The 20,469-nt window shown below is 50.2% G+C and overlaps 5 protein-coding genes across 5 annotated transcripts; 1 reads left to right on the top strand and 4 right to left on the bottom strand.

Annotated features, from left to right (window-relative positions):
• Positions 1-470: 470 nt before the first annotated feature.
• On the top strand, positions 471-2,767 carry PENARI_c001G11097 (putative LPXTG-motif cell wall anchor domain protein; the record flags this gene model as incomplete). Its single annotated transcript, XM_022627000.1, has 2 exons — positions 471-860; positions 953-2,767. The coding sequence occupies 2 exons, from the start codon at positions 471-473 to the stop codon at positions 2,765-2,767; spliced, it is 2,205 nt and encodes a 734-aa protein (XP_022493618.1).
• Positions 2,768-4,572: 1,805 nt separating this feature from the next.
• Positions 4,573-5,776, bottom strand: PENARI_c001G10365 (KH domain-containing protein; the record flags this gene model as incomplete). Its single annotated transcript, XM_022626940.1, has 2 exons — positions 4,573-5,267; positions 5,383-5,776. The coding sequence occupies 2 exons, from the start codon at positions 5,774-5,776 to the stop codon at positions 4,573-4,575; spliced, it is 1,089 nt and encodes a 362-aa protein (XP_022493482.1).
• Positions 5,777-6,256: 480 nt separating this feature from the next.
• PENARI_c001G07779 (alcohol dehydrogenase family protein) lies at positions 6,257-7,640 on the bottom strand (the record flags this gene model as incomplete). The annotated part of the gene is made up of 6 exons (XM_022626747.1): positions 6,257-6,359; positions 6,409-6,530; positions 6,583-7,047; positions 7,098-7,194; positions 7,272-7,418; positions 7,489-7,640. 6 exons carry the CDS (start codon positions 7,638-7,640, stop codon positions 6,257-6,259), a joined length of 1,086 nt encoding a protein of 361 aa, XP_022493754.1.
• Positions 7,641-8,452: 812 nt separating this feature from the next.
• PENARI_c001G00798 (putative Yippee zinc-binding protein Moh1) lies at positions 8,453-8,888 on the bottom strand (the record flags this gene model as incomplete). The annotated part of the gene is made up of 2 exons (XM_022626187.1): positions 8,453-8,686; positions 8,790-8,888. 2 exons carry the CDS (start codon positions 8,886-8,888, stop codon positions 8,453-8,455), a joined length of 333 nt encoding a protein of 110 aa, XP_022493227.1.
• Positions 8,889-9,668: 780 nt separating this feature from the next.
• ura7 (small subunit rRNA maturation protein UTP4) lies at positions 9,669-12,639 on the bottom strand (the record flags this gene model as incomplete). Its single annotated transcript, XM_022627058.1, has 3 exons — positions 9,669-11,222; positions 11,289-11,521; positions 11,583-12,639. 3 exons carry the CDS (start codon positions 12,637-12,639, stop codon positions 9,669-9,671), a joined length of 2,844 nt encoding a protein of 947 aa, XP_022493270.1.
• Positions 12,640-20,469: the final 7,830 nt, after the last annotated feature.

Here is a 20,469-nt window from a genome sequence, read left to right as displayed (position 1 = left end):
GCTAAGGTTGGGTTTACATGCACTTGCATGGGTACCTGACCAGGGTATAGCTTCAAGCGACTGTGCTCTGTATAGAACAATCATAATTCTTAACACAATCATAACAGCTTGATATCGAATATCTTATAGTGCATTGTCCTTCCATAAATAGACAGAGACCTGGGGCTCGTCTATATTGAAATTTTCCCAGCCACAGTGTATATCCACCCGATGTACTCCGTAAATCTTTTCCTTTTGCTTTCTCAACTTCTGACAGGTCCAGTTGTCACTAGCCGTGACAGCTTGTCAATATCTGAAGACACTCTACACATTCCTGCCTTTTCGCTCGGCAGATTGTGCCAGATTGTGCCCAATTGTGTATGTTCTCAATTGCCGGGATGCCATTCAACTTGCTTTCCCCAGAAACGTCAGGCCCTCCAGGACAATCCAAATGGTGAAGCGATTGCAATCTTGCCCATACGAGTTCAAATATGGCTGCAGATACCCGGGCCAGTCCTCACTCGCGTTCTTTGTCGCTGCACTCTCGCTTCGGGGGCCCCACCAATCGTGAAACGCCCGACTCTAAACCCAAAGGCTCCTTATTGAATCGAGCCCGGCGATCCGTCCTTAGCTTTAACTCTCCCAGCCCCCAAGCTCCCCATGTCTCCAAGAGACAACAAGACGACCCTCAAGATCGCCCTGATGTGAAGAGAACCATGCCATCAAGCGTGGCTTATTCTAGAACGGAAAATGCTCTGAGACTGGGACCTGACAAGTCGCCAACCATGGACAGTCGCCCGAAGAACGAGGACGTCTTCTTGAACATTGCGAGAACAGACTCTGGTCGTCGCGACTCGATAGGACGCTCTGATTTCCGCCGGGTGAGTCCAACAATGAATCGGAGCCGATCGCATTCCTGGCGGCTCTGGCATTCACGGCCCGACCTTGCGACCTCAGTGCTAACCAAACACAGTCACGGCTTGGATATTCCAGTCAGAGTCTACGGTCACCGTCAGAACAAACTCCCACACCTGATCAGCGATACAGCAATATCGACCCCTTGCTTACGCAAAATGGCTCCCCAACCACCCCCTACTCCTCCGTCCACACGCCGGCCTCATCAGCCCATCCCCTAGATGACTCGAGTCGACTGCGCTACAGTGGCCTGGGATCCGGCGCGCGATCCACGATCGGCGCCCCTCGAAGTCGTTTCAGTCGCACAAGTCCAGAGACATCTCCGCGCACACCGTCTGTAGCGGATGACCGACGGTCCTCCTTACACGAACCCCGCTTTAACCGCTATTCGGGACTTTCTACAATCCGAGGCAGTCGACAACCTTCCGCTTCTGAGGTGAACGACCGAGCGCGAACCGAAGTCGAGAGATCGCGCGCCGATGAAACGGAGTCGACCTTATCGACCGCGGCTCCCTCTACAGTCTGGGACGAGCTGGATGACCTCAAAGATCGGATCAAAAAGCTAGAGCTGACAGGGAAGCTACCTCCATCGTCTGCTGCAGCTATGTATAGCAGCCCCAATGACAGACCGCGCACCGCAACCTCGGCCATGACTACCATATCCTCTTCACCCAAATACCACCGCAAAGCCAGTGTTCCGGCTGGTGATAGTGACTATCAGAACCAAGTCCACCCTCTCCTGCAATCCGCATTGTCCAAAGCCAAGGCTGTTCTAAGCGGTGAGGTGTACACGTCCCTCGAAGCGACGATCACCGATGCGTTGAACCTTTCCACCGCGTTGGGCGTCAATGCCGCTCCGTCAGGCACCGTCTCGGTCGTGAATGGAGGATACACTTCGCCTGAGAGACACGCCCGCCGCAAAGCGGACAGCGTGTGTCGCAGCCTGACTGAGCTTTGTCTGGCATTGACAGATGAGCAATTGAAGAACACCCGACCACAGTCGAGCCGTGGTGCAGGCGGGCAGCTCCAGCTGTCGAATGGCGTGGAGCACGATCACCGCATGACCATGCCCGTACCGACGTATCAGCGAAATGGGAATCAGGAACCTGAAGCGAATGAGCGGCGCCATTCCACCACTCGCATTTCCAGCCGACTTGAAGCCCGTCGCGCGTCCTTGGTCAACACTAGCCCAGGAAACACAGACATCAAACAGAGCCCGGCTCAATCTCCGGGCATTCCTACCCCAACCAGTCGTCTGAACCGGATGTCAACATCTCTCCGCAGTCGCAGAATGACAGTCGGCGAGGAAAACGGAGAAATGGAAAACCCGCACAGCCGGTCAGTCTCCAGAGCTACAACAGAAATCGGCACACCAGTCCCTACTCAAGATTCACCCCGGCAACGATTCCACGGACGCTCCTTCTCTCGCTCCGTCTCCGGTGTCCAGAACGATTCTGGCCTAGGTCTCTCTCCACGCTCTCCCCAATACCAGTCACAAGTTCCTCAACCACAGCAATCACAGCCTCGAACACCCACCCTCTCAAACAGTCTCTCATTCCGACGAAACAATACCATCCCTGCTACATACACACCAGCAACTTCCCGCTCCAACATCCAAGCCGGATCCCGCCGTTATGGTCTCTCCCCAAGCTTCTCAACAAACAACGTACCAGTCGAGGATAGCCCCAGATCCCCAGTGGAACTTCAACAAACAAGGATCTCGACCCCATCAAGCAAAATGGCCACAAGCTACACCCCAATACAGCAAAATCGGCTCCGAACCAACAGCCTAGGCGCTCGAAGATTCGGCCTAAGGAATCGCACCCCGGCCACGCCAAATAACAATGTAAACCTAGACGATAGCATTGATTAATGTCGCATATCCACTTCTTACGCAGCGACTCCCGCATATGCCAATTCACTGTGGCTTCTTTGGTTTCCCGCATCTTGTCTTTTCTTTGTACAAAACCATCCATCGGCGGCGTCTCCTACTATTTGTCTCTTTTGTATGTCATGAATTGCAGGTACATAACGATGAATGAAATGAGATATTCATAGGTCATTAGTCCTTTCACACCCCTACCCTCATATTCCTAGAATCCAGATATTTAACCCGAGGCACTCGACAATGGGCAAAAAGAGGTGAAAAGCAGAGCCTAATGTAGGACAAAAACAATGCATGAAACGGTATACTCGCTTTAAAGCTTTCGTGTAGACTGTCTAATACTTCATTAGTGGCACTGTCGACTAGCGGGACAGAGAGGGAGGAACAAGGATGATGATCCTCTACAAGGAGCAGTAGACTAAATAGTCCTATGGATTAGGGCAAGCAAACAGAGGAGGCCTGGTCTCTGAGGCAATTGTGCCATGCCAACAGGACAGAAACCAACAGCCCCAGATGAAAGATGAAGTCTCAATATCCGTTGCAGTTTTGGAAAAGCATGAGGAGACTGTAGTGAAGTTGGTAATCGTCGAGTTTGGGAGAATCATCCCCCAGTCCCAGGTGGGCCCAGTGCAATATGCTTGGCTTTTTATCAAGTCCGGGGTGTAATGGTTGGATGAGCTTGTGTTGAAGATGAACTCATCCTAAATCAAGTATGATGAAAAGATTGTCCCATTACAGCAAGATGAGCCATAAGATGCCTGTGCATATAGATGCAAATATGACTTTGTTGTTCTACGTTCGTGACATGGGAAGGTAAAACGTTATGAGCTTCATATCTAGGCAATCGATACCCTACTAGTTAGTATAGTACTCACCAAGTTCTTTTCTACAGTCATCACTATGGGACCATCTTTTCTTGATATTTTATCAGATTCAGATATGGCATGACACTGTCCTATGACTTCATTCAGGGAAGATATTTCATAGAAGATATTCATATTCTCAGAGGAAAAAAAAGCAGGAGCACGCGGGGAGGAGATAAAATAGAAGAGGTTCAGGTCAGGCGCGAAAAAGGAGAAATTAGGAGATAGAAGGGTGTCTTTTTTTGTTATTTCAAGGGTGTTTGGTGAATGGTAGGGGGAGAATCGCAGTAGAGTAAAGAGGTGGAACATGAATGGAGGTAGGGAGTGTAGAGAGGAAAGGAGAATGGGAAGTCGAAAGCAAAGGATCAATATACGCCGTTCGTCAGCGACTGGCGGCGTACAAGGTGGAACGAGGACAAGTGAGGTAGAGACTGGGAAGTTTGACAGAGGTCGGGAGAGAGACGGGATTAGGGATATCACGGTGAAAGTTCATGCTGGATGAGGAGCGAAGAGGGAAATGGAGGATTTGGTCTGTCACGATTAACGTAACGAATTCGAGAGCAAGGATCGAGGGACAGTGTTGAGTTAGCGGTTCAATTCAACGCACGATGGTCGAGAAAGACCACCCGGACTTGGTATCTAATACGCATGTTCCATCCATTCATCGCAGTGAACCTTTGCTTTTTGTGAATAAGAGCGACGTACGAGGCCAGAACACTCAGGAAGAATCAAAAAAGGGGAAGTGATAAAGGAACCTGGAGGCACTTGAAAACGAAATAGAGAAGTAGAAAAAATAAAATAAAAGCGCTAGCACATGACCGCCGCTGATCGTGACCGACAGTCTCCAAGGAAATCGTAAGGTCAGAGAACACAAAGGGGAATCCGCTAGGTCCGTCTCATGCACACATACCAGGGGAAATCCGAGGGAGCTTACTCCTGGGACTGACTGCGGCGGGTCTTCTCAGCTTCGAGGTTCTCGTAGAGAAGGTAAAGGGCCTTCTCGTTGGCCTGGGCACTGCCCATGATGGTGAACATGCGCTCGCCAGTCTCGTCGTGAGGGGCCTTGGCAATGGAAATGCGGGCTCCGGAGCTGCGGCGAATATCGGTGATCTTGGTACCGGCCCGGCCGATGATGCAGCCAACCATGTCTGCGGGGATGCTGATGTTCTGAGTCTGGATCTCTTCGCCGTCCTCGGTGACCAGAGGGTAGCCGCGGTTGCCAGCGTCGGAGTTGGATCGGCGGTTGTATCCGCCGTCACTGAAGTCGTTGCCGTTACCGGTGCGGTTGTATTGGCGGCTGTTTTGGTAGTTGTTGTTGTTGCTAGACACGGGGTTGTTGTTCAAGGGCTGCGAGCTGCTGAGAGAAGCACGAACAGCGGGGTTGTAGAGAACGGTGCCGGTGCCGCGCTGCCAGTCGTCGAGCAGGCACTTGCCGATTTCCCAAACAGCCTTCTCGATGCCCTCGGGGGTGCCCTGCACCTCCACGATGCGCTCAGTAGACTGGGGGAGCATTTCCTTCTGCGCGACCATGCGCACACCCGATGCATCCTGGATGTGCTTGATCTTGAGACCCTGTCGTCCGATGATGGTACCCATCTGGTTGTGAGAGATCAGAAGGCGAACGGCTGGAATATGTTAGCGCAGTTCTCGAACAAAATGACTCCTACGGATCTCTTCGACGCCCATCCAAAAGCGAGTCTAAATCCAGATATCAAAAAGCGAAGAAAAGTGGTCACTTACGGTGGGTTCCGTTGTTAGAGACAACGCCGCCCATACCCATCTGCGGGGCGCCCTCCAGAAGACCCTTGGCCACGATCGCGTAGGCCCGAGCAAGCGAGCGCAGTTGACCAGTAACAGTGAGGACACGGTCATGGACACCAGGAACAACCTTGCTCACGCCAGCCTTGACACCGGTCTCATCGCGCAGGTCAGCGACGTTCTTGCCGGCCTTGCCAATAATGACACCGGCCTCCTTGGAGGAGACGATAGCACGGAGAGTCAACTCGGAGATGGCGTATTCCTCCTCGGTCTTGAGAGGCGCCTCAAGTTCACCCTGGTCGGCCAGGTTCTCGTTGAAGTTATCGGTCATGGGCTCGTCCACGACGGTGGTCTGGTGAATTTCGGTAGTCTCCATTGTTGGAGTTGAGGGAGGTGGTTTGAGAGGTGTGTGGTGGGATAGGATGGGGTGTTTCAGGTACGGGCGCGAAATGAGGAAAAGTAGAGTCTTCAAATGAAATAGTCAGGATTTTGCGCAAGAAGAAGTAAGGCGCGCATAACAGTGATGATGCGCTAAAAATGGCAAGATGAGGGACTTACCGAAGTGGAGAAATGAGGAGGGGAAAACGGCAGAAAGGCGGGAGATATCGAGGAGAGAAGGAGAAGGGAAAGAGGAACGAGGAAGAGGGAGGAAAGAGAAGCACAGGAGAGAACAAGAGAGCAGAGGATAGAAGTGAAGAGGTGGAGGAGAAGAGAAAGAGGAGAGAGACGAGGTGGGTGTGTATTAAGCGGACCCAACCGAGTATCTCTGGTCCGGATGACTTCAGTGTGAACATTTCTTCATTTCTTCATTTCTTCATTTCTTCAGTTCTTCAGTTGTTCAGTTCTACTTTCTACTCTACTGTCCAGCTAGGAATACAACCTTTTGCACTTTCATCGCGTTAAACAGCTCATAGCCCTCCACCGCCTGCGAAAGCGGCATAACCTTATCGAGCATGAAGCTATTCAAACATTAGAAAACATCCAACATCAAACAGCAGCATCACTCACCCAAGTTTATGCTGGTTGTTCTTCAGCACCTCCAGAGCCTGGGGTGCAACTGATCGAACAGGACATCGACCCATTTGAACGGTCAAGTTCTTAGAATAGGCATCATCCCCATTCCAGGGAATCTGTCCGAACTGTCTTAGCGACACTACTTCCATCTAGAGGATAGCTACTCACCTCGCCATTGTGAACACCAACACTGCTGATAGTACCCCAAGGACGCAACAACTCATACCCAGTGCGCAAAGCAGGACTCAAGCCAACCACTTCAATAACAGCGTCCGCACCACGGCCGTTCGTCAACTCCTGCACACGCTTGTCCAGACCAGCACGGTCTGTCTGGAAGTTCCAGGGCTCAGCGCCGAGAGACTTGGCAAGCTCAAGTCTCGACGGGACCGAGTCAACAGCCAGGATATGCTTGGGCTTGTACTCGAGCGCGTTGATGAGAGCACAGAGACCAACGGGTCCACAACCAATGAGGACAACAGTCTGCTCAGCAATCTGCTCCGGGGTGGAGTTTTTGAATGCATTGTTGGCTGCGAACCATCCAGTGGGGAAGATGTCTCCCATGAGCACCAGGTACTTCTCGTCCACGCCCTCAGGGGCCTTCATGACGGAGCCTTCGGCATTGGGGATGCGGGCCTGGTTGGGTTAGCATCAGTGAATACACCAGCTTGGCACGTAAGACTCACATATTCAGCCTGTCCACCGTCCAGGTTTGCACATCCAAAGAGGCTGCTCTTTTCACAGCGAGAAGACCACCCTTGCTTGCAGTAGAAGCACTCCGCGCTATAATGATGTCAGCGCGAAGGCCATATCTTAGGGCCGCATATTGTCAATGTGCCTTGTGAGGAAAAGTTCCTTACCAAGAAGTAGTGAACGCAGTAACGACACGGTCACCCTTCTGGAGATTCTTCACACCGCTGCCCAACTCAACGATCTCTCCCACGAACTCATGGCCCATGATAAAGCCGGTTCCAGCGGGCTCAATGCCACGGAACATGTGCAGCTCACTACAAGCAGATATCATTAGAATTGAAGTCTATTTTTTTTCTTCTCAAAATGAACAATAACCAATCTCACCTTCCGCAAAGCGCAGTATATCCCACCTTAACCACAACATCGTTAGGGTCCTGCACCTTAGGAATGGGCCTCTGCTCAACAGCAACTTTATAAGGGCCGTGGAAGATAACAGCCTGCATCATGCCAGATTCCGAGGTAGTAGTAGCAGCCATTCTGAATGATTCAATTAATCAATTGTGCCCTTGCTCTTTGTACTAGAGAAAGGCCTTCGGCAGTTAGCAGAGACTTACTTGGGGCAATAGTGGGGGAGCCCTTAGTCAACCGTTTCGTGTCGGAGATAATTTTTTTCTTCGATATCGAACGACCAATTTATAGTTGGATCCGAGAGAGGAAGATAATTCTATTGAGCAATTTCTTCATTCTCGGACTTCTGTGCGAATTGTTCTGGTGGGGCTGGTACGATATGTCCACTGTGTTTTGTCTCCACTGCTAGATGATGCCGGAATAGGATATAGGTCGAGCCGGCTTCTCTACGGGATGGTTCTAGAAGCGAAAGGCGGCTCTTTCAATACAGCTGCAAGCTCCCAAATTCCGGGAGACTTGTAGTTTGAAGTAGTGTGAAGAGACAGACTTTTAGAGAACATGGCCCCTTCAAGAACTACGGAACGACGGTACGCGGGAGAGTGATGAGCCATCAAACTGCATTCAAAGCTATATAAACACTGCCAGGAGGCAGTCCTGCAAATAGCCCATCCCAGTCTCGTCAGGCCCAAGAGAAACTAGGAATCAAATCAAACCAAATGCCCAGGAACGCCAGTTGTAAACACCAGAGCTGGAAAGAGAAAAAAGCACAACGCAAGCAAGCCGCAAGAACCAGTCTGATAATAATAATAGAATCATGATGCTCATAAATGCAACCCGCGCTTTCAAAAGAGCAAAAATGGGCCGTCAAGTGCCCGTATCGAAGATCAACACCGAGAGACTCAAGAGTTGCAAGTCGCCCGAAGTGGAGGGTTGACCTCCACTAGCACACGACACACAGTAACTCCTCCTCAAGAATGAACTTGCCCTCCTTGTATTTCTCGCTGCTCTCATATGCCTTGTCATACTTCCACCCTACCGTTTCCTTGCACTGTCTGCAAGCGATATCGCGGACAATGTGTCGGCCAGTTGTCATATTGCGATCGACGGCCTCGCCTTCCGTGACATTAACGACGTTGTTGAAGAGGTATGCCTTTCCATGCTGACCTCGAAAGTTCTATATGGATCGAAAAGAGAGTCGCGGGTTAGCAGCGGGCCTTTCCTCATAGGTGCGGGGAAAGTAAAAGTATCAGGATAGTAGTGTGAGAAGAGGCACATACCCGACTGATGATATCATTGTAATCTGCCAAATGGGTCTTGCACCCTTTGCACCCGAATATCTTGTTGGCAGTCAAGTAGACGTTGTATGAGAGGCCCATAGTGGCTGTAGTTGTGCAGGCTGGCTGCGGTTACTGGCGGGCGGAGGGAGGTGTGCTTCTGTGAGGGTCTGGAGTGAAGTTGAGAGATCCTGGGATGTGAGTCCGAAAAAGCAGCAGAGCTGATACTGATACTGATTCTAGGGGATATGCGGGCCGTTTTATTGAAAAGGGGCCAGCTTGTTGGGCTTGCTTTCCTCGATCTGGAGTTGCCCCGCCCTGGATTCGTTTCGGGAGGGACGACCTAGTTCCTTGTCTCCTTGGATGAGAGGTTATGCTCTTTGAAGTGGGTTTATGACAGGTGATCCAGGGCCTTTGTTGTGGCCTACGGAGGGGGAGAGAGAGGGACGTCGTCCAGCTGACGTTGTTGACGATAAGCCGATAAGCGGATTGGAGATTTCGGGGATTCGCGGACAAGTGAGAGCAAGTGAATAAGTAGCAAGTGAGAATACGTTTAGGACTTCTCGGATCCAGCAGTGTTTAGGGGAAGGTTCCAAAGTCAAGTGAACTGAGTTCGGGACTTAAAACCACTGGGTTGCCTCAGGCCGCAATCGTCACTACAAGATCCCGAGCTTCCTTTGTCAGGTCACTACGGAGTACACTACTATATGAACCAGGTTACAGGGAATATAGTCATTAGCTATTTTCAGATCAATTCAAAATCCCTGTACAAAAGGCGCCGGTAAATGCGCTCCTCCAAGTAATGCTCAAATGACCAAATTACACGTCTGAATCAGCTGCATCCTTTTTTTCTTTACAGAAACCATCTCACATCTCTTGGCTTCACTCATAGTCCTTCACATAACGACCAGGCAGCTCCACATCCCACATCGGCCGCTCCACCACGGCAACTTCCAGGAGCCCACTGGATCCCTCGTCCGAACCGTCGTCCGACAAGTTGTTGAGGGGTGCGATTCCCAGGATGTCCCGGTATTTATAGGTGTGCCACCACCGACGCGGAGGCTGAGCGCCGTTAGTCTCCACCTGCTTCTTCGGGGTATCGGCAGCCCCGTTGGCAGCAGTGAGGGATTGACGCTTCCGTGATCCCTTCTGGGGAGTTGAAGTTTCAACTGCAGCTCCATCTCCACGTCGTAGACGGGCCAGGGTTGTCTCGTTGCTGGCTGCGAAGGCCTCATCGTACTCGTAGGCCTCGTCATCCTCACCTGGAACACGGGGACGCTCCTTGTCCAATGCGACCCACTCGCCCTGCGATTCGTCACTGCCGACAATCTTGCGGACCTTGGTTCCAAAGTGGATGTCCATCTGTGACTGTTGGATCCGGTCACCGGCGCCGGTGTTGTGCTTCCTCCGCTCCTCTTCATCATCGTCTTGTGCCTCGCGTTTTCGCTTGGAGGCCTTGACAAGTTGACTCTTCGGGTCTTCGGTGGCTCCCTCGACCTCCTCGGGGGAGGGGAAATCCTGGAGGAGGTCGAACATCCAAAGCCACGACGCTCCGTATAGCCACAGACGCTCGCGGCCCTCGAAGAGATCCCACATGCAGCCCATGGCTCTGTCTTTGACGCCCCGGAACTCGGCGGGGAGGTATGCCTTGGGGTTGCGTCTTGACCAATCGGATAGTTTTCCATCGCGAGCATCGAATTCAATGAGTTGATGTTCACTTGTGAGTACCATCAAGCGAGACTCTTCCGACTGATTCGTGCCGTTGGCCAAAAGCTTTTGTGTGGGAGCGCTCTTGGGGCGGAAAGACAACAAGGTGATTCCTGACTTCATACGGGGGATTGGTGATTCGGTAGCAGCGATAGTCCAGCGCTCGCCCTCAAACGCGACATCCTGGTCCTCGTCATCGGATGAATCGTCGTCAGACTCTGCGGCTCCGTTCCGCTTCACTGCACCGTTTGCACCGGACCCTGTCTCTGTGCCCAGCACCCAGGTGTCGATGCAACCGGAGAGGTCACCACAAGCCAGAATCTTGCTATCATCGGAGAACACCACAGATCGTATCGTCTTCTCGTATTCACCCAGTGTTCCGTGGGTGGCCTTTTCGTGTCGTACATGCCGTGTGGTTCTCTTGAGCTTCGCGAATTGCGGTGCCACTTGGCTCTTCTCGGTGGGCGCGGAGGCGGGCTGGATCCGTGCCATGTAGACCTCGCTGTTGGGACGGACAATAGAAACCCAGCGACCATCTGGGGAGATAGTGACAAGGCGAGCACCGTCGTCGGAAAGCGCCTTGGGGACTTCGATCTTTTGGATACGCAGGGCACCCTTCTCATCGCCCTTGCGGCGACGGATGGCAAACAGCTTCACTTCAGCAATTGTTGCGACGGCGAGTGTCTTGCCGTCTGGGGACAGCATTGCTGATGAAATGTTCTCTTCACCCTGGAGAGAGAGGTAATGGTCAGGACTAGGTCTCTCGTATGCTATACTGATTGGAAAGCCACATACCTGGATCAACACCTTTCCAACAAGTCTATGCCTTTGGCCATCAATGTTCTCGTGCAAAGAGGCCGGGCCCCGGGACACACGCCACAGACTGACTTCCCTATCCCAGAAACTCATAACCAATCGAGACGAGGGTGCGGAGGTAAGTTGGGGGATCTGTGGTAAGCTGGAAAGCTTGCGGTGGTGTTCCTTTCCGAATTCACGCAGAGGCAGAACGATAGGTGTGGCATCGGGACCTTTAAACGAAACAGTTAGCATTGCATGAATAACCTGGTTCACGGAGCCCTTTCAACATACCTCCAGACACGGCGATACTGATTTCCTTGGTCTCGTAGACAGCAAAGGTCTTGACATCGTGAGTGTGGTAGCGACGATGCATAACTTCTGCCCAGCGACTCTTCTTATCGCCCTTCTCGCCTTCCTTCTTGCGGTAGACAACCGTCCTCTGGTCGGCACCTCCACTGATAACAGTATCGCCATTGGCACTCACAGCCACGTCAAGTGTATCGGCGAGGTGACCTTGTATCCGTTGAACAAGCGAATAGTTCTTTGCATCCCAGAAGCGGATTTCACCAGCCGAGTCACCGGAGACAATAGTGCCATCCGGCAGACACTTCACAGACCAGACCAAAAGCTCCTTAGGACCACCCGTTGGACCCTTTCCCAGCGAAATCGTCCTCAACTGCTGACCATTACGAATATCAAATAGACGAATGGAACTATCAGCGTAGCCAGCGACAAGGGTGTGGCGGTTCTGGAAAGCAACGCTAAGCACACGCGCTTTCTTCGTCGAAGGACGCATCAAACGCAAGAACTTAAGCTCGTCATCGGCAGTAGACAAAATCACAATTGAGCCATCCGCACATCCAGCCGCAAGGTGCTGACCCATGAACTCGCCCTCGGCGGGAAGAAGGGTCTTCCCATCCTTGCCCCGCTTAGTCGCCTGCCAGCGCGGCTGCGCAGCAAGGCACCAGATCTCACCGTAATTGCCGCTGGAGTGGCGTAGTGGACGACCGTTCTCGAGGTCCCACTCGGTGACGGCGGTGGAATATCCAATGCTGAATAGACGCAGCTTGCCAGGAACCTTGGAGCCGTTGGGACCGTCCTCCATGGGGTCGAGGGTCCATGCAAGTCCTTCAATGCTCCGATCTTTGCCTCCACGCATCACAGTCTCCTGGAACCAGGCTCCACGCATCGGGTTCCATATTTCGATGTCGCCGTTTGCACGGCCGATCGCGAGTCGGAGGGTGGAAACGCCTCGGCCTGCTTGGTCTGCGGAAGGGGGATGTGAGAATGCAAGCGCATTGATTGCCTGCGGGTTGTAGGAAACGAATCGGCAACGGTGGATATCCATGGTTGGTACTTTAGGCTTCGAAGTCTGTGAGCTCTGCGAGTATTGGAACGAGGTAAATCGGACGGTGGTGCTGAATAACAATTCAGGATTATTCCAGCTTAGGCTGTGGTATCAGCCTTTAAACACTCATCTCGTAGACGCAATGGAGATATTAGAGCGTGGTGCCGAAGCTTTTGTTGCGACTGATGCGCTGCCGCTTTTTTTTTCTGTAGATAATTTTTAGCGGCCGGAATATCTTGGCTTTTCAGGATATTTTCCCCGAGATCACGTGTAAACATCCAAATATATTGATGCCTTGTGGATCAGGCCTTCAACATTCATCGGAGGCACTCACATTCATGAAAAATTAAGTAAATTGATATATTTATGATTGTATCTGAGGCCATACAGCCGTATATTGTAGTTAGTGAGCTCTTGAGGGGCTACCGGAAGATATGGGAGAAAGTCGTTATACTATGTCCTATACATGGTCTCAAAGTCAAGACCTGACTTGAGTATATGCTGAGAAGACAGGAAGATACGACAGGAATTTCCGAAAAATTGATGGAGCTATTAACCGCCACTATCAAGTACCAGTCAACAATGTGTCCAGATACCCAGCAAAGACTCCGATGTTTTGAAACATGATGTTTGTGCGACATTACAGATGCTGTGTAATATCTTTGATTTCATGGCCAACTCGGCATCAGGGAAAAATCAAGGAAATGTCCCTCGGTCAGAAGCGGTCAACTCTATCATTCACCCATATAGACCAGCAAGCGGTTACTGACCGACATACAAACCAAGCCTTGTCATAATTCAAACCAGGGGCCCAGCGGCACCATTGGGTACCGACGTAGACCAGTCAGTCTGTAGCCCGGTATTAAATTTCAATGGCGTGGCAGGAAATGCATTGTGCTCTTCAAGGCCAATATATCATGCCAAATGTAAGGGAGCTTAAGCATCAACAAGCGAAAAAGCCAGGCTCAGCTGAACCTGTCAGCGAAAGATTGACGAAATGTGCCACGAGCGTCAATCGTCCACCAATAGCTCAATGCAGTTGGCAGGGGCCATCAAAGTCCCTGTCAGGATTCCTTGAATTGAAGGCGGAGGTGGGCCATCAACCGGCTGCCACGTCAGAAGACAGCCATCTTTAGCTTGTTATAGTCTGGTGTGGCTGACTTGAAGGGTAGCCCGTCCTGCTTTGGCTATGTATCAGATTTTCAAGAACACTTGCAGATGAGCTTTCTGATAGGTTCTGGCATGCAGAGGACAGCCCACATCCTATGGCGGCTGCAACATCTCACTGGATGAGCAGTGGCGAGCTAAAAGACAGGAAAGGCTGAGGTGAATCCGGGCGTCGCTATTGGCCAATCTGTAACGGGATGAAGGAGGGGAAGGTCATACCACGGATGTTGTCCATGAAGGGCCTGATCGAGCGGCTCGTATCATCCCAATTACATGCATATGTTCTTAGATTTTGGCTCACGGGTCGTCATTGTCGGGATTCCATTTGCGAATGGGGGAGGGGTGGCTACCCCCCCTTGTCAGCATGGGCTCGGACGCTACCCCGGGCGCATGGGATCGATAGTTCGGCTGGGTTCAGGGAAGAATGGCCACGGCTGAGGCCTTTGATCCGTTTAACCTTGGGGATATGGTTGGCCTGGAGAGGGTTGTCGCAAAGCCGGGATCATCGAACTCAATTAGAGTGAATCTCGTATGCTTGATTCTCGTTTCTAGGGAGGAGTTAGCCAGCTCCACATTAGGGTTCGATCCCAGCTGAAATGGACGATCTCTGAGGGCATCCCGTCTAGAGTTCCAGAGCGGACTCGGCGGTCGATAGCCCGTAGAACGACCTCTGGAATATTATTTGTCGACCTGACCCGCCCCCAACCAGATCGCGTGCTGTTCGGAGATAGGCATTGATTTCTAAAACTGGGCTGTGAGGACTCTAGACTTCAAAGATAGCGGATCGGCAAATATAAACGCAATGCCAAATTGACGCGATCCAGAGAGTTTAGTAGGATTCGCGCCACGGGAAAAGGAAATCAAATTGGTGTTAAGAGGGCATGTGTTCCAAGGCAAGATCCATGCTATTTGACACATATAGTATGGGAAAAAAACCTGACACTCCGTTTTTTGGCAGGGATAGGCATCTTTAATTTGCAAACTTTGGAACTATTTATTGCCCCGAACGCGCAACTGTGGGACGCGAACCTGATGACGGCATAGACTGAATCCTGCCGAGGCCCAAATACCACTAACGCATACACACATGGGACACTAGGCGTGCAATTGCCAATCCTATTCGTATTCCTGTAGGGACCTGCTTGTCTTTAAGTTCTAGTCTGGCTTTCGGAGTGTTTCGTGTTTCTCACCCAATTTATCCTCTTTCGGATAGCTGAGAGTGTATAGCCGGTACAGCTCCAAGTGGTACTGTACGCTGCGGCTATTCCCCACTGTGTTTTTGCCCTAAGCCCCGTCAGGATTAGCGACGTATTGAGCAGCCTTACAGCTCCGATTACCTGGAAAGTGTCAATGCTAACACATGAGTGTTAAATCAGATCAGATCCGGCAACATAACGTTAGTCTACATCTTTACAATGTTTGAAGCTGTGTATACAAAGTGACAAATCTCTAAAATGGGTGGGGAATCAAAAAAAACCAGCGAACCATGGTTGAGCCTCCGCTTGCCCCAGTCAAGCTGTAAAGCCGAGCTTTACCTAATTAGGCCTCTTTCAACCTTCTGTGTGTAATTAGCGTCTTTACTGTATTCACACTGTAGAGATTCAAGATCTTGCACAAACGTCCAAACTGCACTTCACTTGAATGAAATTGGAATGAAAATAGTCGACATCTTTCTTAGACCTCCCCGAACCTGGTGTTGTTAGAGCGTGCTAGTTTGAACCGACCTCGGAAATTAAGGGTACGTACATGTAAGAAAGCACAGGCTAGGTGTTTGGGGCTTCATGACATCAAATCCGAGCTTTATGCAGCTTGTCCACCACCCGGAAATTTCCTCAGCTTAAAGACCAAAAGGAAGAAAAAAACAGTGGATCGGTTCCCACTATTAAGCGCAGAAAAACTTGACATTTGTATACTCCCCGCAGAGGGGCGAAACGTCAATTTTTCACCGGTCATGAACTCGGCTTTTCCCTCCGATACGCACTGAAAGATGTGATTTACGAAATGCCATTTGATTCACAGTATTTAAAAGGTATACGATGAAATTAATTTATAATGTAATTTGGGAAAAGCTGTAATTTGAGCACTGTTTAAACTTAAGGAGATGATAAATTTAGCTATTTGAAACCACTAGAACGCATACTAGAAAACAGCCATTTACTCAATCTGAGAAAGCCACTAAATTCACACCCTAGACTGGTCTTTGTGCGTACAGTATCCGCGAACATCCGCCCCGATTCCGCCTCGTTTTCTCAAAGACAGTGGAGCGGAAGATTGCCCAACAGAGCGGGGCGGAATCGAAAAAACAGTGTAGAGAACATGCTAGACAAAGCTGAAGCGAATCGAATGTTTCCATACCATGGTTGATACATCCCGGCACGGCCCTGAATAACCGTTGTGAAAATGTGGAGTTTTGGTTACTCGGAAGGAGAAAAACCGTTTCCATGGTTGATACCTTTGCAATTTGTATGATTCCACATGTCCTTTCTTGTACTATACCAGTCCAGTATGGACTACTCCAAGTCTCGGAACTGGTTTCGTTCTGTATGGGATGTATCAGAGATATCAATTGGAATATGGAATAGACACTTGTATTGTGTGTTTAGAATCTGTCAAGTATCCACTTGGCATGCCCTACAGTACGAGATACATAGGTGCATATATAGGTATCGATTGATGCAAAACATACAAGTTCACAATCCAATAGGATTCCCAAGATCGAATCCACACCGCTCACATGCAAACGAGTAGACCAGCACCAATCTACATGAGATGCGAGAGTCCGAGAGGATGAACCAAGGGACTCCTGGATTCTGAGCTCATCAGCATCACAGAAGGACCACTCCCTTGCAGAGCTGAACACCAACGCAGGAACAATGCAAGTGAAATAAGCAACATGAGACTGAACCAAAGGGACAAAGAACAGTGTCTTTTGATTTGCAGAGTCATGCGCAAGGGGAGGCAATCTATACTACGCCCCATGGAGCGAGTCAGACTAGCAGCCATTGGGAAATCCAACCGATGACAGGCCATTTAAGTTTGCTTATTCACAGACAAGCATCCCTCAAGACCAGTACAGCCCTAGAGTATACCAGCAGGTGATATCCCGTGCTTGCTTGAAACCAACAAGCCAAGGATCACCCATCCCTTCTCAAGTCCAAGGAAGTTCAAGCGCTTATAGCAAACCACTCACCAACCAGCCAACCAGCCAACCAACCACTTGACCAACAAGCAAACCCATGGAACCAACTAGAAAACAAAGCAAGAAACACCAAATAAGATGTCCAAGCCCAAGCCCCAAAAATAGATAGAATTACCACATCTCCGACCCGGAAAGCTAAAGAAGTCCGGGGCCAATAGTGGTCCCGGACCAGTCCAGACTCAAACCACGCTCACTGCCATATGCGCGCGCTTTAAACATGCAATGCGCCCCCTAGATACTGTCTGATATGGCTCGATACTGTCGGCAGTTGAACCCCAAGACGAGACAAGAGCCAGGGGACAGACACAATCATTGCATGACTGACGTGCGCCGATTCATCCCCCCTTTCCCCTTTTTCAATTGGGGGCATGGTATGTGCGCCGGATGCGCGCATCGGAAACGCATCGGCCAGGTACTAGTTTCCAAGGCATTCGGGCACGCTTTCTGTGGGCACTGGTACTTCTGCCCATTTGATGAGACTTGTTGCTTGCAGTTTGGGATGGGCGCCCCCCGTTGCGACTACGTACTCTCTGCATACTGTATCTGTTCCGAAGCCGCCCCTTTTCTTTTTTTGGTTGCCTTTTTTACTTGCTTTGGGCCACTATTGTGAAGGTCGTGTTTAGTCCAATTGTTTCCTTGGCTCTAACAGATCGGCGTGTCGAGTTTGCTTTCTTTGAATACAGGAGTATCAGATTCGTGTATGGGTAGGACAGAATCAGGATCCTTGGGTCTTTGATATTACGTTGTACAGCAGTGTACAGTATAGTATATGTGAATGTCGTAATGTGTGCAAATTATCATGAATTCTAGAATACAAGTAAGCAGGCCATTGCCCGAAAGGAGATGGCTTGGATAAGGGGGTCGACATTTGATCGGCGTATTGCATGGTGCCAGTCTCGTCCAAGGAAAGCCTCTCATAATTGTGAGAACTAGTCGTGTTCCTCTATGCAGCTGATACATTCCCGAGAAACAAGCATAATCAACTATGCAAATTAAAAGTGTTCTAGTCCCTGGCATGCGGCAGTTCCCAGTGCAATTGAAGGTGATCTACTGTTTGCCCGTGTCTATCATTCAAGTTCATTCATTTCAAGTGTCCCTTGCTTTCCATGCCCTCGCTTATCGCTTCCCCTTTACTTGCACGAGGCGGAATCCTCTGGCGATAGGGTGATCATTGCTTCGGCAACTGCCCCGGTTCAGACGGAGGGCGCTATAACGTTAGAATTATTCGACCACATTCCTTGAAACCTAACCCCACAGGAGATGTACATGTCGAGTGTTGTTCAACAGGAACAGTTGAGAAACGGTCGAGTCGCATATATAGTTTCATGTGGAGATGCGACTCATCAACGAGTGGCTGGAGTCAACTTCCCAGATGGAAGTAAGGATGATAAAAGCTCCGAGTGTCATTGAATACTTTCTCCAGTTGAGATGTCTACGAACCTTATCTAAGTCGCCAGCGTGTCACAAAGTGTAAAATGTAAAGTGAACAATGAGACCGGGAGCACGACCATTAATCTAAAGCTACTAGTATTGTAGAACCAGTATCCGTAACCAAAGAATCGGAGACTGTGGAGGCCGAAATTAGTGCTGAGGCAAGAACCTGCTTTTGCGGAACTTCCCCCACATAGAGAGAGGACAAAGAGGCTCGGAGGCCTCGGGGCTACCGGGGGCAATTAGAGCCAAGCGTAGGCTGACGCGAATGGGGGGAAAGACGCGAAGTCAGTGGCTTCTGGACCAGTCACTGCATGTGTAAATGTAGACCCTGGAACGCGACCGTATCGGAGTTCCAAAAGATTACTGGGGGCCTTGTCGATCAGGAGTGTATCAGAGTGTCTCTGTCATAGGGAAGGGAATTGAGGCCTTGCAGGAAAGGGGAATATTACCATGTCTTGGAAAATGACTGGGTCGCGGCATACGGCCAAAAACGCAACAGTTTCACTATATTCTATACACTATAGTAATATTCTGTACCTGTACCTGTACCTGTGCCTGTGCCTGTGCCTGTTCCTGGATAGTTCATATGTTCCTGTCTTGGTCCTGTCTGTTAATTATAATATAGATAAATCACTCATCTAAAATACTCCCCTGGTGTACCCGAAAGGCAAATACCGCTATCCCCATACGGTAAGTTGGTTCAGCCTCCACTTTACCACTTTACCGTACTGTCCACAGGTGTATCTCCGTTTCTTCTTAACCTCTTCCTTTTCTCTTCTCCCTTCCACACCCGCCTGGAGAGAGATTGTCAAAAACCTCCTCCTTGTACCTCTCTCCTTCTCTTCTTCACACCTCTTCTCTCCCCTTTTTACCTCCCCTGTCAATTTGCGGAGTCCCTAGAGCCCGGTTTGCTGTCCTGACATTCCAGTCAATCTCAGCTATACCACTCTTGTCGAGTCGATCTTCGACCTTGACCTCCCTCCAATTCGACGTTTGTTAACTCAAACGGCGATCCCTCCGACCTGTCCGCCGGTGCCCTCCTGATCCCCCGGACCACGACCCTTGGACCCTCCTGTTCCAGCTCCTGCCGGTTAGACGAGCGACAGTGTGGTATACCCATTGGATTGACATTTGATACGAATTCTGAGTTATCTCGGTTTTTGGTCGACATTGGTTTTATACATTGGGTGAGTAAATTCATTTTTTCCAGTTCATTTGTGCATGTCAGGCCCTGGCCCGAACCGCCCCCGATGGATAGACCAGCCACCGATACTCGATTTTCCCGGACAAGAGTCGACAAGACCGTTCAATATCCAAATGTGGATGGGGTGCAAAAAAATTCGTTTCGTCGGTGTGCATGAAAAATTGGCCCACAGGGCATGGTTTTGTGGATTCCGTATATCCAAGTGTGTGCTGCCCCGACCAGATATACCTCCTGAGTCGTCAGAATGATCAACAAGCCGGATGCTGGATATACTGGATATAGGGGGTAACAGTTCATGGAGCGATAAAGGCTGTCCTTGGAGACGGGAAATTATGTTTTCAATAAAGATGCCGTGGAATGCACCTCTAGGGCTTGACAGGCTACGTCTACCCAGGGTCCAGCTATCCAATACGAACTGCTGCTATATCTCCAGTGGGAGAATTTAAGGGGTCCACGCAAATCTTGTACTCTTGCTGCACATGCCGGATGTCGGGGTTACGATCGTGGCCTGGCAAATACCTCTAGGCTGCACCTGGACAATCATTCCCATTGTCTATTGAACAGTCGTTGAATTGAGTGACTGACATTGTTGCCTATCGATCAGATTTTGTTCCGACTTCTGAATAGATCCACTTGTTTCTTCAACGTGGAGATAATCTCAAGTCGTTCAATTCCCGTCGAACTTCTTTCAATCTCTTCACTGAGACTTGTTCATTCATCCGTTAATCCGTGAAGTGTACGTTCGGATCATTCCTCTTTCAAGACCGCACCCCCTGATCTTGACCCCCTTCATAGGGTTATCCTCCTTCACTCCACATTCCGCAGA

Source organism: Penicillium arizonense (genome assembly GCF_001773325.1).
Source record: "Penicillium arizonense strain CBS 141311 chromosome Unknown PENARI_contig001, whole genome shotgun sequence".
In the NCBI taxonomy this organism is placed as follows: domain Eukaryota; kingdom Fungi; phylum Ascomycota; class Eurotiomycetes; order Eurotiales; family Aspergillaceae; genus Penicillium; species Penicillium arizonense.
The sequence above is the reverse complement of the archived record's forward strand: the minus strand, read 5'-3'. Positions and strand labels throughout refer to the sequence as shown.